Raw genomic sequence first — 23,493 nt, 5'->3', positions numbered from 1 at the left:
CAAACACTCTAAGAAAGTGTTAGTCTATTTAACACATTATGTGTCATTTTGTTTTAAAATTAAAGTTGTGTTAAAAGTAACACAAAATGTGTTGTTCCAATACTAACACAGAGATGTGTGTATTCTGGGACAATTTAGTATGTTGTGCCTAAACTAACACTGATTGTGTTATTTTTTTACACATCCGTTATACAAGTGAATTTTCATTTTTGGGTGAACTGTCCCTTTAAAGAAAAAGATTACCCAAAAATTGTCTTTCTTTCATTGAACATGAAACTGACTGACAGCTTCAGTCCCCATTTCAAATATGGAAATACTTGACAATCATGTCACTTTCACTCATTTTAATTATATGGACAGCAATGTGCAGCATCACAATTTTTTATATCCTTTTCTTCTCTTGTGGTTAATGAAAGAAAGTCATACAGGTTTGAAACAACAGGTGTGAGCATTGACAGAAGAATTTTAATTTTATGGTGAACCCATTTAGAATCAACAAATGATGGTTTTGTTGTGGTTTTCATTTTCTTTCTGTGGTCTCTGAAACATTTCTGTCAGTGATTTAGGTTTTAGTGTAAGTTATAGTTGTTTCAGCCTGATCTCACAAAATACATGAAATAGTCATGCATTATTTTGCTCAGTTTTGCGTGACATTGTCACGTATTTCCACCATTTTACATGCCCCTGCCACGACTTTCTTTTCCGTGACAGTTTCACGTATTGGTTACTCAACTGTTTTGTCCTATTTTCTTACAATTGTTGCTTCGGTTTGGGGTTAGAACAACTTTCTGTTACATAAAATGACATCCTTACCCAAACCCAACTCTAATCCTAACGTCAGGCGACATTATACGAAAAAATAGTATAAACCAATACGTTAAGTGACATCGTAACGCAAACATTAAATCTAACCCCAAACCGAAGCGACAATTGTTTAAAAATAAGAAAAACAGTTGAGTAACCAATACGTGAAACTGTCACGTAAAAGAAAGTTGTGGCAGGGGCACGTAAAATGGTGGAAATACGTGACAATGTCACGCAAAACTGAGCAAAATAATGCGTGACATTTCACGTATTTTGTGAGATCAGGTTTAGTTGTTTACAAGGCTTGTTTACTAATGTTATCTCATTTGCACAGTATAAGAAAATTCATGCCCATGCTTAAGTAAGTCCCTTGTTTTGTGTTTAACTAATGTGAAGTGAATTATTTAAAAAAATGATGCCAGATGTTGCCCTTTTTTAAATCTATAGACCCTTTCATCGGGCGCATGTGTGGTGACGCGATAAGCGTCTGGTCTGAACTTTACTTCAGGTTTCTGTTTGTTAAATGGTCTGACTAGTTGCTGAAACTGAACTCTTAAACAAATACCTCGTCGAAAATAACAAATGTTTTGGGTTCCTATGTAATCTATGTGTTGTTTATTTTGCTTGTTATATAAATAAATAAACTATTTTAAAAGGACTTTGTTGTTATTTATTCTTCGTGGAGTTTACCGGAAGTTACGTGATGGCCACGAAAGCCGCTTGTTTATGTTGTTACTGCTGAAACAGTCTATACAATATTTAACAAAATAATCAGTCAGAACGAAATTAAATCAAAAGTTTTATAAAAACCTGTTTTGTTTGTTTGTTTTTGTTTGTTTGTTTGTTTAGGCCTGATTACAATGTGTGTCATACCACTCTCCTGATCACTTAGCAGAACTGATCCAGCCACAGAGGTTTCATAGTAGTAGATGGTTAAGTGTTTCCTATTGTAGTATAATGTCTATTGCTAATGTTTTTCAATTTCTGACTCATTCTATGCCTGAATATTATTGGAACAAGTACCACCCACAACACCTTACTGTAAAGCATTTTTTCACATTTCCTTAGAAATGAGACCAAACTTGAAGGCTACAGTATATAGTTGTGTGCACATGGAATATAGTGCAAATATAAACCACATTTTGGGACTTTGTGATTATTTTAAGGCCATTGAACAAATAAATACAACAAGATTTAGACTTCAGTTTACAAAAATCTGTTTAGACTACTCTCTCTCTCTCTACGTAAACAGAGTTAGAAACCACCACATTTCATTATTATGTACTAGAAGACAGTTCAAGCTACTTCAGTTGGATGTCACTAAATATGATGTGTCCAAGCTTGCGCTCATTTTTGGTTTTTAATTTTGGAATTAATCTAAATCTATTTTCTTGCCATTCCATTGGGTTTTGGGTTATTGTAAACCCATGTTTTACCCTGCATGTAATGTAAAAGTAAGTAACATAAATTCCTTTGGCATCGCTTCATAACCTTGAAAGTGTTGCAAACCCTGTACAAAGTAAAATGATTTAACATCACTAAGAAATGTATTCAGGTTTTCCATTGTCACTAGAAGATCCTTCATGGATTTCCAAACTGGTAAAGGCTAGTTTATGGTGTTTAGTGTTGGTTTGGTGTTAACCCAGCTTAAAACCTTTAGATCCCATCATCCCAGAACGTTCTTGGAATGTCAGTTCTTGGTCCCTACTGAAAAATGCAGCTAAGACCAGCATAAGCTGGTAGCTGGTTTTAGCTGGTTTAAGGTGGCAGTAGCTGGTTTAAACTGGTCCTCCCAGCCTGCCAAAGCTGGTGGGTCAGCTGGTCTTCCAGTCTGACCAGTTTAGACCAGCTTAAAAAGTGACCAAAACATAGCTAGACCAGCTTAAAAAGTGACCAAAACACAGCTAGACCAGCTTAAAAAGTGACCAAAACACATCTATACCAGCTTGCTACACCAGCAATACCAGCTAAAACCAAGCTGGGAGACCACCTTGCTGAAAAAAAATAAAACCATTACAGAAAATTCTAATGGTTTCTATTAAAATACTAATAAGATTAGCTTTTACCATTAAAGCCACTACACGGTAGTGTGTTTTGGGCCCTATTCCATTAGAAACAATACATAGAACCAATACATACCATTAGAGACCAACAAAGACCAATACACTGTAGTGTGTTTTGGGCCATATTCCATTAGAACCAATACATAGAACCAATACATACCATTAGAGACCAACAAAGACCAATACACTTTATGTTTTGGGCCATATTCCATTAGAACCAATAAAATTCCCAATAAAACCAACAGAATTTATGTGATGGTTTCTATTGTTTTTACCAGCTTATGCTGGTCTTAGCTGGGTTTTTCAGTAGGGGTTGCAAAAAGTATTTCGTTTCCAGAACACATTCTTTTGGTCCCAGGAACCAAAATCTAACTATAGGAACGTTTTGTGTTTGCTGGGAATCTAGATTGCCCACTGGCATACTGCAACTATGTTACCAAACATATCCCTCTTGTTGAAGTCTTGCTTGTTAGTCTTGTTAAGCAGCCTTGGAGCAGCATCCAAAATATTGAACTATTGAATTATACTGTTTGTATCTGTTTATATGTTTGTTTTTGAAACTCGCTCTAAGAGCAACAGTTGTTTATTTGTGACATTTTGCCTCTAGTGGGTCCAAAGTAGTACAGCACTAGTCTGGTCATTTGAAAGAGGCGGGCGAATAAGGAAAGTGATGCTTGTCCATACAGTCCCTCTTCCCTCCCTCACCCCGTGTCCCATTCTCTCCTCCTCTTAGGAACCCGCTTTGTTGGGAAGGTGTTTCAGAACACGCGCCTGATACCGAATCTCCGGTAAATGCGCCTTTTGAAAATATGTGCACTGTCTCTTTAAGATCTCTTCGCTGCTACGCTTCGTATTGATCAATCCACCATTTTCCAGCGCACGGCACTCAGCGGCGGCAGCGGCCAGAGAGAGAAGCCCTACCTGGATACGCCAGGCAGGCAGGACCGGGGGCAGTCATGGCAGCCAACATGTACCGGGTCGGAGGTAAGAGATCAACCCTCGTAAAAAATATCGTGTTTTTTTGCGTTTCACCCTCGTATGTGCCGTTTTGCAGCACGTCTTAACGTTAGCAGTTTTAGGTTTGTCCTTCCTCTTTTATGTTTTAAAGTACTGTAGGACTACAGCGAGAGGATGAGGAAGATGATGGTGATCGCGAGTAGTGAGATGAAGAAGAGCGCTCCCGTTTCGGCACCCCGGGAGTGTTTTTAATAGTAACTGGCTCAACATTTATCGCGGTTAGCACGATGTAGCGCGTGAGTGTGTCATTGAGTATTAGTAACAATCGTGTAACTCTTATATTTTCAAAGAAGGGACGCGTTTGAGCTTTCAAAGTTAAGTTTTGAGGAGCACGCTTTTACTTTCAAACCCGGTTGTTGGCTCAGAAACGCTGTTTTACTGACATAGACCTACATCTTTGTGCTGTATTTGACTTTTTAAACGTACGCACATACTATAGATAAAGTGGTAAAGTTTATGAACGTAGACGTAAAGCTGTAGATGGGCTTTAGTATAGTTTTTGTGCCCGTGAAGTAGTTGTAGTCTTATAAAAATATGTATTCAGAATAGACAATGTGGGCAGACACTGCATGAATGTGTTGTGTCAGAGGTTGAGCTTAATTGAGATGTAGGCTACATTGATGCTGAAATTGGTCTGTGATGCCTATAAAGCAATGCCGTTTGAATAAATGTGGGTCAAATTTAAAAGGTGTCCACAATTATGTCTAATTACGTTAATTATCCATTATGGCTGGAGCACAGGTACCTATTTATGGGATTGCATCTGGCTCCGTTCAAAAGGCAAGTCAAAACGCACAGGTCCCATGTTGGTATCAATTATCCATTAGGGTGCTGGTTTAGGGAGAGAAGCGTGTGCTTTAGTGTCTAATTGATGTAATGAATGCCTGTGGAAGTTTAGTCTTGAGGCAAAGGGGTTGTTTTAGGTGGTCTCATGTCGGGGACTATGTGAAGTTCATGTGCAACCTACTTGAAATGTACCTTTTTAAGTGTTTTTGGTACCTAGGTAGTTGTAGTTTATGTCTATTTTCACATATGCATACTATTCTTACTATTTCTGCAATGTATATTATAAATAATATGCAGGTTTTCTCTATGCATAGAATACACACATTTTCCAAAATGTGCTGTGTATGACAGAACATACTGTTCTGGGATCCTTAATGTGCTCGACTGTCCATGTTTTCCTCATGTGACTGAACTATTATGCTTTATAATGACTTCGATCCCAAAGCTCACTTGGTAGAACATTGCATTAGCAACAAAAAGGTCATGGTTTCCATTCTGGATCAGCCATAGTGATAAAACATTTAGCATTAATGCACTGTACAGGTAAGCTGATTTGGATTAAGTTTAACATTTAACTTGGGAAATAAGTTAACTTAAAATTAAACATTCACATACGATAATGGCAAAACAGTGCAGCATGCTGTTGTTTGAAATGTGTATCGCTTAATGATTCTGCAGTGCACAGTTTTATGCAATATAGTAGGCTGCATAAAGTGTACACTGTTCAGTAAAGCATTTTTTATTCACTGTGGATGCACTGTAAAGAGACGCAATACGCTTTGTGAATTCGTTTAGGGAGGATTTCAAGATTATTGTGTAAATATCTGTTACTCGGTTATGTGCTCCTCCCAATGTTTGCAACATCTCTGCTGCCGAGACTGAACATAGCCCCAGGCTCTTCGTCCAGCAGAGAATCTCAGTGGGCCTTCATACCTCTGGCTACTGCATCACCTGATACACATCGACAGCTACTGCTCTCCATCTCTCTCACTGTCTATATATTCCCTCTGTTCTTCCATTGGTCCAGCATGGACCAAATAGAAGCACATCGAACTACCTCAGACTGGAGCGTAGCCAGTTTTGCGCAATTTTACACCTCCATGTTCAGACCTCTGCTGTGCACCCAACACTTAGAACAATCGTACTAATAGCTGATTGCTGAAATGAGTTTGTGATGTAGTTTTGCAGCCAAACTATGATTTGAATTTTGAAAAAGCACCCAAAAATCCCTTTTCTTTTGCATAGAATTTGGAATTCTCATGGTAGTTCCAATACAATTGTGATTAAGTCATTTTACCCCCTAGAAAAAAATGACTTTTTTCAGATTTTATTCGGATGCAGAGGCATAATGGTTAAAACAATGCCCTGTGTGTGAGAAACAAAGCCTGCCTTTGCGTTCCCTCTCTTTTTGTCCTCCCTCACACTTGATGGAGAAGGTAGTCGGCCTGAATTCCCTCTCATTGAGCTAACGGCTTTTCTCTGGCTCTTTTTTCTTCTCCCAGAAGGGAGGCTTCTCCTAGACTCCAGCCTGGAAGAAATGTGCCAAGAAAATCACAGGGAAAAAAATTCAAACCAGACCACCATGATCAGCCACAGAAATGATGGAAATGGGTTGAATCACATTAGGATTGGTGACGTCGAACTAGGCTATGTTAACGATGGGCCAGGTTCGATTGTGACGCTGTAGATGAGAAACGCAAACAATGGCAAGATCTACGGTATCTGTAAGGGTTTGCCAGTTGCTCAGCATGCGTAATATGTGTGTCTATTCCACGAGGTCATCATACTTTAACTATGCAGAAGCAAAACAGGTGGACTTTAGATGTTCCAAAGTTTGGTATATTTAGGTGGAGCGTATGAGTTTGTGCAAATTAAGTTTCGTTAAGTTTGGTCTCATTAATAAATTGAGTAAAAAGTGTCGGACGGCAGATGTCATTACGTCCCCATGCCACGCTGACTGACATTCCCCCTAAAATGTATTGCATCAACAATACAGTTCATCTTCGTTATGTAAGGAATGGTTGATGACGGGCCGTTGAATTATTTGAAAATAATGCACAAAGATGGTAGCGTTACACCTTTGGTGTGCATTGTTTTTTAAATGGTTCGGGGGACAGTCATCGATTGTTCCTTACATAACGAAAATGAACAGTCAGTTTTTCCACTTATACCAAGTTTACCACAAACATTGCTTTGGTGTTCGTTTGTTTGTTTTTTAAGAAATTTGACAGGTTAAGTGTGCGGTTTACAGAAAAAGAATCAACACCCATGGAAAAATTTACAACCAATCAGAATAAAGGATTTAACAGACCCATGGTAAAGTCATGTAATCCAACCAAGCCTTCTCTTATAAAATAGCATTTTAATCACAGAAAATACAATTCCCAACTAAAGTATAGTTTAGTGAAAAACATGTTGAAGATTAACAAAGATGCTGTCGATTTAATAAATAATAAGGTAATTCCTTACAAAAGTGGTTCATTCAGCTTACTGTGGCACTTCCTCCATTGACTTCCATTCAAAGACGTTATGCGTTTTTACTCTAACCATGCATGCTTGCCTTAAAGTGGCCATCAAACAGTTGACCTCTGCAGTGTGTGTATGTCTTCTGTTGCAATATGCGGCTAAAATGTTAAAGGTCTCGTTTTTCCTGTGTTTGATTGTGTTTATGGTGCACAATATAACACGTGTTCATGTTTCGTGTGTAAAAACGCTATATTTTTCACACAATTTACTTATCTCTATACCTCTGTTTTCATTGTCCTTAAAACGGGCTGATGTCTTCCTTGTTCTGTGAAGTCCCTCCTTCAGAAATACGTAACGATTTTAGATTGTGTAGCTTGTTTAGTGTGTTTTGATTCAACAGCAGCTTAGCCAGAGCCGTTTGTGCTTAGCGGGGGACTGACATATTCATGAGGGCGGAGTTTAGTCAAAAACTCCAATATTGATGTAATTCAACCCGGAAGTAGAGGGCTTTAGTTCAAACTGGCTGTTCGCTGTAGGCTTTGAAGGGGAATTCTGTTAAAGAAAATATATCGCTTGGCATTAAACTTTGAGCTTTATAACTTTGCAGGTATAACTTGCGCACTAACAGCAACATTACACACACTAACTAAAGTTTGAAAAATGGGATTAGGAAAAACGGGACCATTGATAGTGTTGTTAACGTGTGTACGATCATGCACATTGAAACTTCAACTAAAATTAAAAATATTTCACGTCTTAATTCGATTTGTGGTAACTTCAATTATGACTTTAGTTGGGTTATGGTAATCTAAATCCCTGTTTACATGGTAGTTAATTACATTACATTACATTATGTAGAAAGATTTTATGTGGAAAACTTTACCTTGCAAAATCATTGCATGAAATTCTGCAGACTTTCCTCTAAAATCTGTCCATAGGTTTCATCTGGGTCCGGTCATTGGGTATTCCCAATTATGCAACGCATTCAAATTTGAGATTTGTATTTCGTAAGGTTCGAATATAGGTAATGATGGGTTGCAATAATTGCCAGCTGTCAGTTGCCATTGCCAAGCAAAGCATCAGTTCAGGCTGCTTTGCCCCTTGCTGAGTCCTGAAGCTCCTCCCAGGAGCAGATATCTAGCTGGTGCAGTTGTGTGATTGACAGTTAAAACAGCAGCTATATCATTTATTCAGTAGTTCATCCGTTGGCAGAGAGTTTTTAATGAGATGGGTGGAATAGCGTTGTTTCTGAGGAATTGCTCCAAGGATTAACTAACCGGTTTCTACATAAAATAAAATAAAATTCTACAATTTTATTATTTATTTATTTATTAATTGCTTATTGTGTGTGCTTATGCTGTTTTCTGACACCACTGGTCTTGCCCTAGTGTTTTTTTCAGTGCACACAAAAAAAGCATTGTAACATCCAAAGAAAAATGCTATTTAATTAATGGTTACAGTTTTGTTTGATGCCACCTAAACCCCATTCACACAGCATTTTGATCTTAATGGACAATTTCCATAAAATTGGCAGAGAGCCTTCTGTGTGAACACAAACACGTCCAGTAAATGTTCAGGCCAGGGATCACTCCAGTAAAGGGGACCTAGTAACATTGCCATAACATTTACATGTGTGAACAAAAGGCTAGTCGTAAGGGGCATGTCGTCGCAACAAGAAGTTACCGTTCAGCTTTTTAACATGGGGAAATTAAAAGCAGATTAACATTCATGACGAGAAATATCTGCAAACTGGACTGAAGCAGAGTTCAGGGAGCTCGTCACTACCATGTTGAAGTTATGATCATTCACCAGCATAACAGAACAGCATGTCACGTGTTCCTTTATGATCATATCATAAAAAAAATGCACGCACAAGATTTCTCGAGAGAAATCGCGGACAATAAGCAAACTTCAGACGCTGCAGAAAAAACTACCATGTGCAGGACTTTAAATACGCCCTATGTCTTTACAGGATCTTTACGGCATCTGTGTGAATGCATGAACAGATTATGGAAAAAAGGGGCAGTGTGAATGAACCAAAATTAAACAATCAAATCCCGAATGCATTTTCAGTGTATTGTCCGTAATCTGTGTGTGAAAAGGGCTCTAGGCTTGATTGACAATTGGTTAATGTTAAGCATAGCAATATCTAATGCAATAGTTTTTTTGTTGGTTGATGGTAGTATAATAAAGATTATAACAGCAATAGCAGTTATCAATAGATTTAATGAGGAGTCGTTAGTTTAATGGGATAAGTTGCGATGCTTTGAGCAGGGGTGCATTCCTGGTCCTGGAGGGCCACTGTCCTGCAAAGTTTAGATCCAACCCTAATCAAAAACACCTGAAAATCCTAATCAAAGGCTGAGGGAATACTTGGAAATGACATTCAGATGTGTTTGATTAGGGTTGGAGCTAAACTTTGCAGGACAGTGGCCCTCCAGGACCAGGAATGCCTGCTCTTGAGGGTGAACTTGACCTTTAACCTTGGCATCTCAGAAACATCCTTTAAAGTGTTTTAAGAAGGTCTGCCATTAATGGAACTCCCACATTTAACATTTAGTCAAGACTGAAAGTCCTGCATAGAATTTTAGAAATTAAGCTTTGATTGCCTTTTTATTTTTGCCTTTATTTTGAAATCGAAACTTCACTTTCTTTCAACAAGGAACAAAAGCTCTCACTTGGGCTATACGCTTTCAAAAGGTACAAATTTGGACCTAAACAGTTTATATAAGTACCTAAAAGGTACATATCCAGACCTTTTTAAAGAATGCTATTCCAGTGACAGCATTTGTAAATTTTTTTGAGAGTGTAAGTGGTACGTCTAGCTCAGTTCGTATAGAATGAGGCTCTCCATTTTTTCAGGGAATTAAGTTCGATCCTCATGTTGGATGCATGAGCCGCTCCTATCAATTTGGTTCTTGTAGCTCAAATGGTAGATCATTGTATTAGCAATGCTAAGATCATGGGTTTGATCTCAAGAACAACACGTACTGATAAAAAGAAATTGATCCCATTGGATGAAAGCATTTACATTTACTTAATAGGCAGACCCTTTTATCCAAAGTGGCTTACATTGCATTACAAGGTATACATTTATTCAGCATGTGTGTTCCCTGGGTTCGAACCCATGACCTTCTGCAGTGGTTAGCGCATTGCTCTGTAAAATGTAAAACTTAAAACAGATGAACGTAGTAGAGGTAGACCGATTAATCTAGCCTGACGTAATCATACTCAATTCTAGTCAGAATTTGAGTCTTATACCGCTCCATTAGGCTGAGATTATGGGGCATGTCTCAACTGTACCAGGACAAAAAAAATGCCTCTGCACTCAATTGGATAGACATACAACCAATCAGCAACGGAGTGTGTGACGTATTTTAAAAATTCCGTTATGGCTAGCAGAAGCTATCTAGCAGTCAATAGGAGCCTCCTCCTGGTCAAACAATTTACTCACGTGAATGTATTTTCCCTAAAGTACGACAACAAAAGCACTTGAACACAACACACTGGTGACCCAGCCCTGGGTTAAAAGCAATCCAGCATTTTTTTTTAGCATTGATCGATTAATCGGTTATCGGCAAGCAGGGACTAACTTTGTTATCGGTATTGGTAAAATTCACTATCGGTTGAACTCTAGAAAATAGTGTGAGAAGTTGAACCTTCTTTAATCTTTGTTTTTGTCCTTTCTCTCTCTTATGTCTTTCTTTTCATGTATGTGTGTATATGAACCTCTGAAGTTGTATGAGTTTTTAAGTCATATGTGAATATTGTATAGGTTTTAGCTAATATTATTAAATGATGTATAATTGTAGATGTAAATTATATCATGTAACGTTTTGAGATTAGTGTGATCTTAGCTCTTGGGACTATGGATGAAAATTAGCGTTTCGCTACAATCCGGCATGTTATGTATGATTGTCATGCTTGTTCATTAACATGCACTGTCCCATCCAAATAAACAATTTTTTTTATTATGCATCTATGCCACTTCAACATTTCCAGAATCTACAGATTCTGTAGTCTACACTATTGCTGTGTTCAAAATATCAGTACGACTATACATCGTCATGAACTCTTGATGATGCATTGATACAGCACCTTCTTTATTGATTTGGATGCACTTTTGACGTTGATCTGTGATCCGTATGGAAAGGACACATGTGACTCGCAGAGTAGCCTAAGTAAAGTGAAATGTAGCGGAGTATACTTGACTTTCTGTGTGTGTGTGATGTGCACACGCGTATGCACACCTTGTCTAAGCGTGCCACTGTCTCTTTTTTTCTCTTTTGATGAGTTCTGTATGAAAGCACAGATATCTTCATGACTCGCCCTTTGCAGCAGTTTAGGTAAAGTAGTGTTGCACAAAACAGACTGCATGTTGTCTCGTAAGCAATCCATAATAAACCTATTGCGCACATTTAAAAAACAACGAAGCACGTGTTGCTTTATTAGCCGATCTCTTATAATAAAGTAACGCATTTGGGAAGAAAGACGACAAAGAGCTGCAGGTGAAAAGTGTGTGTCTATAGAGAGATATAGAGCTACTTAGCTGTCACATTAATAATCTGATTTCTATGAAGAACTAGTATTTAGTTAGCATGTTTATACATGTATTCATAGATATATAATAATTATATGAGAAAAGAATATGGCTAGAGTAAGGCACTATCTTTTTAAGACTGCTTTGAAACAACACAAGTTAAATACTCTAGCTTAAGATTTTAAGTCTTTTTACGAGTTCCCCAAAAGCTAATAAATAAATAACACAACTGTTACAACGCTGCTTATTCAATGTACAATAAGCTAAAATTAATGGAAATTTGAACAAAAATGTAATTCTAAATTGTTCGTGACATCCTTGTATCGGGATACGTATCATATGGGGAAATTGTTGGCGATACACAGCCCTAGTCTACACGCTAGTTAAAGATAAAGATTTACAGACCGGTCACTGTTGAACTCAACGATCTGAGCCAGAGGCAGACAGTGACTGCAACTTAAGAGCAACACCAATGCTGCGAGTATGTGTTTGGCACATAAGCCTGAATTAACAAGTATTGCCATAGTAACGGATGTCTCGTGGGTCCCGGTCTGATTGTCCAAAGACAAGGATTGAATGGCCTCGCTGCACTTGTTTGGACCTGTGCTTGCTGGGTCATGGAGACCTCATCCTCTGAGTAGAGCACCTGGGCAGCTAAACTTACAGATGCCCTGCCAGACTGTGTGTGAGTGCCATTGTTCGTTTCCTAAATTTCTTTCATGGATTTTTTTGCATTGTTCCACATGACCGAAATGGCAGTTTTAACAGACTCACTTTTGGCCGATTTGTCTCATCCATTTCTCTTTTTTTTCATTTTGTCTTTTGCTCAACTTTCTCCATCCTGATTAGATTCTCCACATTTATCTCTCTCTTTTGTGTCGTCTATCTGTCTTACACCCTCGGATTCAGTAAGGCTCGGCAACATGCAGGGATTGGATCACATGAAATTTGACTGCACTGTGATGTCACATGCTGTGTTGTGTGCTGATTGGTGGGGGGATGGGGCATAGTATTTGCTGTGGGCACAGGCAGAGATGGCAGGAGGGATGGAAAAAGCTTTGACAGCATGATGCCTTTAGGCCCTGTGCAAGGACCTCGCCATTGTCCACCTGGTTCTCCTTGAGGTGCTGGCATACTCCATGTCAGGTTTTGCTGTGGCCCAAGAGGGCTCTGGTAAAGCTTGTACTAAAAAGAGGTGCGGCCACCACAAAGTCCTAGTCTTGTATATGCAGATTCAGTCAAATGCCACGTAGCTGATGGATGACAAAATGGATGATTTAGGCATCTTCAGTGTGTTCACTTATTGTCATTTGTAGTAGATACCTAAAGTAAAGTGCCCTGTCCCTAAGAAGAATGCACTTCTGAGATGATCTGTCTGAGTGTATATGTGAGAAATATAGTATGGATGTCATCCAATGTTGATATATCAGACGGTACAGTTCTTGGTAAAAGAAAAGCAAACAATAAACAGCTATGTACAGCTTTAGAGAGTTTCAAGCATAACCCATATCTTGTGCTGGAGCTGGTTTTTGACCAGGATATCTGTGAACCTCCCAGATCCAGGCCACTTTTCTGTTGCCTTTAGAGACGATTATATGGTATTTAAAATGTTGTTTTGGACAGACAGTGAGAGTAATGTGGCTGAGGATGCTGTGGAGCATGCCAGTCCCAGCACTCTGACTTAGTGGTTCCTGGTTCAAACCCAGTAGGTTTTAGGGGTCAGTGAAGAGCCAGTTTCCTAGGCACAGAACTGCTTTTTCTGTGGTGGAAATGTGCAGAATGAATCCAGATTGGGTATTAGCTCTGGTGCCAGCACCCTACGATAGAAATGGGAGATTTGTGTGTAGTGGTGTAGTACTCACAGACTTTTTTTGATGGTTTCGTTCTCGACTGCATATAGACTCTGTCTTGTCTTGTCCTCTGACAGACAGGACTTACTGACAAGACCACAAGTGTGCAATATCACTAATGGCGCTTTTCCATTGCATAGTACCCCACGGTTTGGTTTGTGTCAGGTCGGGTCAGCTCACCTCACTTTGGCTTGATTAGCTTTTCCATCGGGTTTAGTATCACTTCGGATTATAGGCGTGTCATTATATTTGCGCTGCCTACTGCGGTGACATCATGTGAGAGCGTCATTGTACATTCACATACATTCATTTATTTCTTAGTCCGCCACAAAATTAAAATTGAACACCACAAGTAGATGCTTGCACATCGCGTTTATCACTACCTCTGTCTCACATGACAGTTTCTGTACACACACCTGTGGCGTCAGTCCACGCGCTCTGCTGAGCCTAATTTAAGTTGCATTTAAACATATATGTGAACGTGCGCTTCGCAAATGTGCCGCCACAAACTGCAAGTCTGGAAAAAAACTGGTATGGTGTTCTTGATTCATAACCTGTGGATGTTTTTTATTGCTAAAAGAGAGTTTGGGAACTTACAGCAAAGCACAGGTGACAACATGTTTACTCGAGACATTATAGCGATGATGCTGGTAGTGACGATTCTCTCAGACCAATCAGTGATCTACAGTGTTTTCGCGTCACGTTTTGGTATCAGCTCGGGTTGCTTGGAAATCCAACTGAGATGGTACTAAAAAAGTATCGGGTACTATGTACTTCACAAAGCGGAATAACCCCCAAAAGTAAGCTGACGCGACCCTTAATCAAACCGTGGGGTGCAATAGAAAAGCGCCATAAGTTGCAGGTGCATTGTCATATTATACATCATTAAAGGTGACATAGAATGATTGGACAGAGTATTTATCTTTGTTCTGTGATGTGACATGTAGACAAAAATTTTTTTGTTTGGGTCTGTAATGCCTTAGAAGCTTCCTAAAAACCTCTCTCAGATAGCTCTATTAGGGTGGGGGGTTTTAAACAAGTGGTTTTGCACCTATTTGGCTCCCCCTACTGGCTTAACTTGCAATCTCATTACTGATTGGCTGACTTTGCTGCCACTCAAAAAAATTTAGCCAATTATTTTAAAATGGAAGGGCAGTTAGATGCCTGTGATGTCATAAGCATCAGTTTTTCAGATTGGGCTGTTTTCTGGCTGACATTTCTAAAAGAGGAATTTCTATGAGACTGAGATGTTTAGCATGTTTAGCACTTTTTGTATGTTTGTGAATGTGGGTAGACTACCATTATTCAACAAAGACAAGGTAAAAATGGTTTTTCATTCTCTGTCCCCTTTAATGTGATTTGAATGTAAAACTTCTTGCTTCAAATACTATCAGTATCTTATTTCTAATTTGATTTCTTCTGTAACTGCTCTCCTGTTTTAAGAAATTAATGGAATTATGTAAAAAAAATTACAAATGCCAAACATAATTCAGGATGATTACAAAATGTACTCTTATGAGAACTGGTCAATCTTATCTTGGTCTTTGTCTTGTTGTGGTTTTTACTAAAACACTAGTAGTTGGTACCAAAATCATTTCTTGTATCTTGGTGCGTAGACTGAGCTTATTTGAATCAGGATTGTAGCTAATGCATCAAACATACATCGATAATTAGACTCATAACCTGCTCTAAAACGTAACAGTGCATTATGGGATAATGGGGTATATTACTTGCGCTTAACTTTTAAAATATTTAATAATGTAAAATATATTAAATCAGTAACCGTTTGTCTCTCTATTGCTGTTTAAAACATAAGGTTACAAGTTTCTTGCTCCGTTATTATTGTTCTAATGTGGGTCGAAGTCAAATGAAGTAAAACTGACATTTCCCGTGAAATCGAACCTGACAGCTCAAATTTTAAATCATTAGTATAAGCTTACCATTGCGGATTGGGGTAAGGTGAGGAAACGGTTTTGAAAATTTTTCATGTATTTTTTCGCGACTTAAAGACGGTTTTAGCAGTAACAACATAAACAAAGTCTTTCGTTGAACATGCGTAACGTCCGGTAAAGTCAGCTAAGAATCAATAACAACAACCTTTTAGAGTAGTTTATTTCTGATAACAAGCTAAAGAAACAACAAGTAGATTATTTTAGTTCATATTTCATATCTAAAGTGAATAAAAAACGACACTGAACTAAGGTTACTGTGTAAAATGTGTACTTTAATGTGTACTATAATGTATACAATGTTTACTACAAACCGGCTGCCAAACCTCCTTTCACATATTGGTGATTCGTGATTGCCGTCTCCCCCTGTCTTTAGGAAACAAAAACATTTGTTATTTTTGGATGAGGTATTTCTTCAGTAGTCAGACCGTTAAACAGAAAGCGGAAGTAAAGTTCCGACCGGACGCGTAACTGCGACAACGCACATGCGTCCGATGAAACGTCAATATTTGTTAATGAATAAAAAAGTTAAAGATTGCAGCTTAAATTTCTTTACATATTAAAATGACGTGAAAGTGAACTTAAACACAGTAAATGCCGTATTGTAACAAATTTTTTCTTTGTGTCAGAAGAATGAAAACAAAGCACAGATCTGAAAATGTCAAAAAACATGCTCTTATCTGAGCTGTTGCACAGATAAAAAAATGAGCTGTGGTGCTCATGTAACGAAATGAGTTTGAATCCAGTTCAGCACATACGTTTTGTGTTATGCATTAATCAAAAATGCATAAAAAGGCCTCCGTTTCAAAACAAGCTAGTACCTTATTGGGACTGTGTGCAGTCTTTCAAGCCACGTGTTTGGATTATTTTGCCTTCATGCTGTATGTCCTGTCTGATTTTTGCCCATTAAAGATACAATTTGTAAAATGTGCCGAAAGATGGCGCCAGATCAAACAAAAACAATGATGTTGTTTACTGACGCTCTGAAGCAGCGTGGAATTATGGGATTTGTAGTCTTTAACTTTAGCCATATCAGACGAGAACGAGAAATCACGTTGATGGATAAGGTAATCAAGTCTTTTAAATGTTGCGTTTGATGACATCGTTTATTTCATTATGTAAGTTTATATGTGATGTTCAAAACGAAATTGTTAGTCATATTGATATTACAGTATTAGTCCAAATTCGATGGTAAACACGGCTCAGAATTAAGTTTTCAACTTACAATCTACAATGATTTTTCACATAATGTATTGACAGTACAAATCTTATTGTGAAGTGTCTTAAAATGACAATTTATATTGCTGTACAATACCTTTTGATGTGCATATCGTCCGCGGGAAGACGCGCTGATTACACTAATGTTGTGATCAATATAATAGCATACGTTTTTTGAAGGGTTACGAATCAAAACAACTCACCCATCGCGTAAAACACAAGCAGGATCAGAATCTCGGTCTAGTTAAATGTTGTCGTGAAGCTCTCTCTATCCAGATAATGCAACACCAAATTGATCCTCCCTCGTTTTGTTCCAAACTTTTCTTGGGTCGTTTGGTTGGCCCGTACGCTTACAGGAGCTGACACAACCAGCGGCAGACGGTACAGAGATATCCATAAGTCCATAAGCAAGCGCATAGTTCCGCATTTGTCCACAACACTGGCTGCGTCCGAAACCTCAAGACTGTGAGGACTGTGAGGACTTGTGGCCTCGCTGCCTCATGAGGACATGACTTCGGACTCGGAGGCCTGAAGGCCGCTCAGAGAAAGGCTCTCTGACGCACTTCAAAGGCAGCGTGTTTGAAATATGAACAGAGAGCGCCTTTGTGATAACTAATCACATATTTGAAAACTACAATACTAATTTCTCGCTAGAAATGAAATTAAAATGCTTAAAAAGTGAAAATATACGTTTATTTTCACTAAATTTGTGCTCCAGCCGCTTCCTTGGCCGCCATTTTATTTTTTTGAGCTCGACCACTGTTCTCATGTGGGTTACGTCAGTAAAGGCGGTGACAAAGGGTCACATGGATATTAACGTCATTGACAGGAGACTGCACTGCCCCGTGTCAATGTTTTGAATGGAAATTTTCTCACGATTTACAAGTAGTTGAAAACATTACAGATATTGATAGTAATCAGCTGGACAAAATATATAACACTGGCCTAGTGGTTTTTGGAGATTTTACTGCAAATATCTTACAAATTGCACCTTTAAAGTCCTATTTTGATGTATTAGTAAACTGGCATCTTTCGCTCTCAAACAAGAACTTCAGAATCAAAAGGCTTTGTTACCAAACACTGAATTCGCAAACATGTTTTTTTGCCAGACATGGGGTTCTGACTCCCAACCCCCCAAACCCTCTGATTACTATTGCAGTATGTGTGTGAGCGTGCATGTCGTCTGTTGTGTGGGGTGTAATCTCCCAGAGGTCTCGGCACACACAGGGTTAAGACCAGGCACCCCACCAAGTCTGAGGCCTGCGGGGACGTCCCACAGATCCGTAAGCCTGCACAGAGCCCACACACCCTGGAGCAAAGCCAAAAAAAAGCACTCACTCAAACACAACACACGCAGAAATGCATTGAGAACAAGATAGAGAATCAGTTAGATATTGAGAACCGAAAACATGAGAGATATTTGTAAGGTAACCCAGCTATTCAGATGTCAAATATTTGTTTTGCCTCAAAACATGACTTCTGAAGGTTATATGGCTCTTGTTCGAATTTGAAGAGTTGGTTTATACGAAAATGAAAATTCTAGTAGGCTACTCTGCCTTGTGTTGTTTTAAACACACACCATTGGTTTTTGGGAACTCGCGAAACATGCCAACAAAATCTTTATGCCGTTCAATAATTTGTTCACAAATTGGACAGACTGACTCAATGGTCTGGTTGCAGAGGTTCGCAACTCAATGAAGGGGAAGATTATCGTCCAATAACAACTACAGTTTTGTCCTGTTCCAGCTTTAAGCATGAAATAAAGACATGTGGATATCATGCAAAGCTTTTAAGACAGTGTCAATGTGAACTTCTTTTATGGTTAAAAGATTATGGACAAATAACAGCATTTGGGTTTGACAAGAATGATGACAAGGAGTTTTAATTTTGTGTGAACTAGTCATTTAAAATTTCCCCCGTGATGGTTCTGGCGTGTCAGATTTGTGCCAATCGTACGAGGACACTGAAGGTTGTCTAGGCGGTTGAATTACAAATGCCATAGCTATTCACGCAGTCAACACATTTGTTGTCGGGTGTTCTCGTAGGGGAACTTGCCAAAACGTAGCGCCACTGGCATCATGCAATGATGGAGAATGTTGTGTTTAGTCTGTGAAACAGTCCGGTAAGCCTCAGCAGGTGCGCGAGCGTGACAGGAGATGCTGTCTCTGTAGCTGACAGACTGTAGGTGCTGGAGCACTAACAATTGTTTTTCTCTCTCCTCGCAGATTACGTTTATTTCGAAAACTCCTCCAGTAACCCACTGCTGATCAGGCGAATAGAGGAGCTCAACAAGGTAAGAGACAAATGTTTGTCGTCTCAGTGATTGACGTAACTCAACGCTGTGGCTTTCTGTGTACCCTCTTACCATGTCCACACTTTTAAACCTTCTCTTCTGACGTCACACTACATCCCATTCATTATACCATCTCATATCATTCACTTAAAAGTGTTTAGGTTCTGCTTGAGATTTGATTCTTATTTGCATATTAGGCATCTGCAGCTGCTGATTGGTTCAGAAGCTGTTGCTGTGACAACTCTGTTTTTGTTTGCAGACTGCCAATGGGAACGTGGAGGCCAAAGTGGTGTGCTTCTACCGGCGCAGAGACATCTCAACGACACTCATCACCCTGGCGGACAAACATGCACGAGAGTAGCTGCCAGAGACTACATTACCCACAATGCTGTTTGCGTTTATTGAAACTGAACTGTGCTGAGATGTTCTCTGAACCTTAGTCTGATCCTTGGCAGGAATGAATTTAGAAGCCACCAAACACTTCCATGTTTTTCCTAACACATTCACGACACGTTGTACAAAGATTAAGTGCACCCATTGAATAAATATAGGTATGTACTAATTTGTCTAAGTTGAGGTCAGAACATAGGATAATATTGAAAAACAGTGGTGTTTTCCTTCAAAGGAATAATAGTTCAACTAAATATTGAATTTCTATCATAATTTACTCGCCCTCATGCAATCCAAGATGTATATGACTTCCTTTTTCAGTTGAACAGAAAAAATAAATGTATATATTAAAATGTTATCATATATGGAAGCTAACGTGATAAAGCTCTAAGAAGCACATACATTTAGTAATATTAATGACTTCAGTTGGTTAATATGTCTCTGAAACAAACCAGTACTCTTGTGAGAGAAAACAATTCATATTTTGAACTTGGGGATATGTTGCATGTCCATCCGCTTAAGTCAAATCATGACATAAGGAATACTGCTTCCGGTCCAAGCCTCCACTCATTTCAATAGAGCATATTATTTAAACAGTTTACGAGCACTATTTATTCATATTACACATTTACATGAAAATTGTATAAACTCAGTGTACACTGCAGTCTCCAGGCTCATGGAATCACAATAGCAATATATTAATAATTCTTATGCTACGTACACACCAAACGCAGGGCATCGCGTTACTCGCTCTAGGCTACTCGCGGGATTTAACTTCATGTCATGCGAATGTTTCGCTCGAGTTGAACATTGTTTGAGGCGAATAACGCATGTTTTCGTGGCAAACGCGCCGCCCATATTGCGTAATGGCCGTCGCCCCACACGAGGATGCGTCTGATCCATGGATCTATATAAATGACTGGATTGCACATAGAACGCTTAACGTAACAGCGTGAGATGACCCCAGCGCAGAGTTCGAGCCGCCATCTTGGTATACCCAACCGGCAGAGAGCGTCATTGACTTCCATTCAAAATCATGTTTTAAATTCACCCGCTTTACAGCGTATCAGTCACGCAAGATTATTTTTAGGATATGTGTACGTAAATTAACTGTTAATTCTGGTGGTATTTGCAATTTTTAATGCAAATGTTTTAATCGGGCAGGAAAATGGATTTATAAAAAAACGTTAAGGTGAGTGTGTCGGCTGCGTTCTGTTAATGACACGGGTATAAATAAAGTTTTTTTTTTGACATTCAGCTACACGGTCAGCGTTATTTGTCTAAATAAGTTTAGGTAACTTGTAAGTTTAGATAACATTCAACCAGCAAATTATTGCATGCACATACGGTCAAAGTATGATTATATGATTATTTAATTAGATTTCAGAATGAGCACGTTTGTCATTAATACTAAATATGCTGCGGTCTGTCTGCTGATCTGATACTGTAATGAAGATGAATGTATAATAACTGATTAAAAACTAAAATGTACAACTTTCAGTAAATAACTATGTACATGCTTAGGACGTTTGTGTTGTAATAATGTACAGGGCAACTTCAGATATAAAAACGAAGACTAGTAAAGTGATGTTTTATCATTAAAATCTGATCGCGTCCATTGATTAATAGAATGTTTGGGTATACCAACATGGCGGTGCGGTGGCTTCACAGTTGTGACGTCATGCGCAATCCAGTCATTTATATAGATCAGTGGTCTGATCGCATCTTTGCATCGACTTTGTATGTAATCTACTCGCGCAAATCGGTGAACTCGCTACTGGTGTGAACCCACAGTTAAATATTCCATGTCCATGAGCCCATTTAAGGTAATCTCGGATTTTGTTATGGAGATAAAAATTAGGATTGGGTGTTTTTGGTAGCTTTGCATTATGATACGAGTGTATATTAGCGTGATTTTTTTTTATTTTTATTTCCCCATGACATTTGTGATTGTTTGACCTGGAAGCCCTGTGTAACATCAGAGTTAACAGGCGGATAGCGTTGTAAGTTCAAATATGGTGGCACATCAGTAATGATGAATCTGAATGATTCTTACGTGACAAATATATTGTTTCACTTCAGATCCAAATCCAAAATACATATGCAAAACCCGTGCATCTGACATTTTGTCTTATTAATGAGCATGCATTTATCAGATTCTTAATGGATTCTGCCAACAAACTGGGAATTCTGAATGTTCCAAGGCCAGGATTAAGTAGATTTGAAGAGAAAGTATTTGATGAACGTATAATACGTGTATTTGGTTAATATCATCATCACATTTTTGACGAAGGGTAGCGTTTAGTGGCTTTTGCATCTGAGCTCCTCATATACTAACCCACTAAAGTCCCAGGGATTACTGTAATGATGGGTGTATAGTATGTGCTTTTTCTCGCCATGTTGACCATCATACAAGAAGATAACATGACTGCATTTTAATATAAAATTATTTGTTTGTGTTCGACTGAAGAAAGTCAAATACATGTGAGATGCCACATGGGTAAATTATGTGTTTTGAATTTTGGAATAACTATTTCTTTAAGCATTTTTTACCTGTGTTGGACTGGTTATCTATCTAGGGTAGGAGTGTCCAAACTCTGTCTGAGTTTAGCTGAAACTTCCCTCAACACACCTGCCTGAAAGTTTTTAGTATGCCTAGTAAGACGTTGATAAGCTGCATCAGGTGTGTTTGATTAGGGTTGGAGCAAAACTGCAGAGACACCAGCCCTTCAGGAGCAGGATTGGACACGCTGGATCTAGGGTGTACCCTGCCTGTGGCCCTATATGCTAACAGGCCGTTAAAGCTTCTTGAATAGGCTACGGTTGTTAAAGAATACATTGGGAATTTTTGTGTTGGTTTACTAGTCATTCAGCAACCTAGTCAGTGAGGTTGACTGGTTAGTTTGATTTTTTTGGCAGCTGTGATTTTAAAGGTGCAGTGTGTAAATTTTAGCGGCCACTAGTGGTGATGTTGTGAATTGCAACCAACGGCTCAGTTCACTGCTCACCCCTCGCTTTTGAAACACATAGAGAAGCTACAGTAGCCGTCACCAGACAAACATGTCATCGTCGGCGAAAACTTAGTAAAAAAGTTTGTCCGTTAAGGGCTTCTGTAGAAACATGGTGGCACAAAATGGCGACTTCCATGTAAGGGGACCCTTGATACGTCTCATTCTAAGGTAATAAACACATAACGGTTCATTATGAAAGATCTTTATACACCCCTGATAATATAGTTTTGTATATTATTTTGCATTTCTGTCAAGAGATCCTTCTAAAAATTACACACTGCACCTTTAAACGAAGATTTAGCTCGCAATGTTTCTGAGAGAATGCTGGTCGGCTAGTGTCTCTCTCAAATTTTGATCTATTAATTTATCGAGCACTGATACTATAACCTTCACAGCACCGCTTGTGTACATTAGACAATCACTGTTGGAGTGTGGTGTTATCGAGAGAATAGAGACAGTCTTTGGTAGATGCTTTATGGTGTAGCTCTCTTTTATTGGTGTCTGTCAGAACATCGTTGTTGGAAATCTCTAAGAAACTTACGTGAACAGGGTCTAGTAGAGTTGTGCCGACAGTGATAGCCTTCATGACAATATTTGGCTTGTTTGCCCATTATGTTTTAAATTATTATTATGCTATTATTATTATTATTATTATTGTCATTTATAGTTTCACATTAACATTCCTGCATAACCTGAATTTGGGACACCAACACGCATTACATGCTTATATTCACGTGAGAGATCTTATTGGCTTTTCCTTGCGCAAGTGAGCTTGTAGTATGCCCGTGTCCGGCACGGACTTCTCACGCGAGTGAACTTGTATTGTGCTCAAGCTCGGACATTTCCTTACACCTGAAGGTGTACTGTGCTAGATAGGTTGTTATTTGAGCAGGGGTTTAAAACCAATGAATTGTTCCTGTTCCCTGCCATGTAACTAATTTACACCAAGCCCAGGCATCAGCGGCGCGCATAGAATAATGGCATCTCTTAAAGTAAAGCAGCTTCTGTCCACCAATCTAGTAACTTGTCATAGATAAATAATTAAAAAATAAAGAAAATAAATAAGGAATCTTTTGGCCCGCTCCTGATACTTTTGTGTGCCTACA

General features: G+C 38.7%; 1 protein-coding gene across 1 annotated transcript in view; it reads left to right on the top strand.

Moving 5' to 3' along the window:
- The first annotated feature begins 3,473 nt into the window (after positions 1 to 3,473).
- Positions 3,474 to 23,493, top strand: part of LOC141365341 (metastasis-associated protein MTA1-like) — a 66,602-nt gene continuing 46,582 nt past the window's right edge. The window contains exons 1-3 of the mRNA XM_073869593.1: positions 3,474 to 3,851; positions 18,919 to 18,986; positions 19,246 to 19,345. Coding sequence (XP_073725694.1) covers positions 3,824 to 3,851; positions 18,919 to 18,986; positions 19,246 to 19,345 — 196 coding nt within the window. The 5' untranslated portion in view covers positions 3,474 to 3,823. The remainder of the gene's footprint in view (positions 3,852 to 18,918; positions 18,987 to 19,245; positions 19,346 to 23,493) is intronic.

The sequence above is a fragment of the Misgurnus anguillicaudatus genome, chromosome 7 (assembly GCF_027580225.2).
Source record: "Misgurnus anguillicaudatus chromosome 7, ASM2758022v2, whole genome shotgun sequence".
Lineage (NCBI taxonomy): Eukaryota > Metazoa > Chordata > Actinopteri > Cypriniformes > Cobitidae > Misgurnus > Misgurnus anguillicaudatus.
This window is presented reverse-complemented; position numbering and strand designations above follow the sequence as displayed.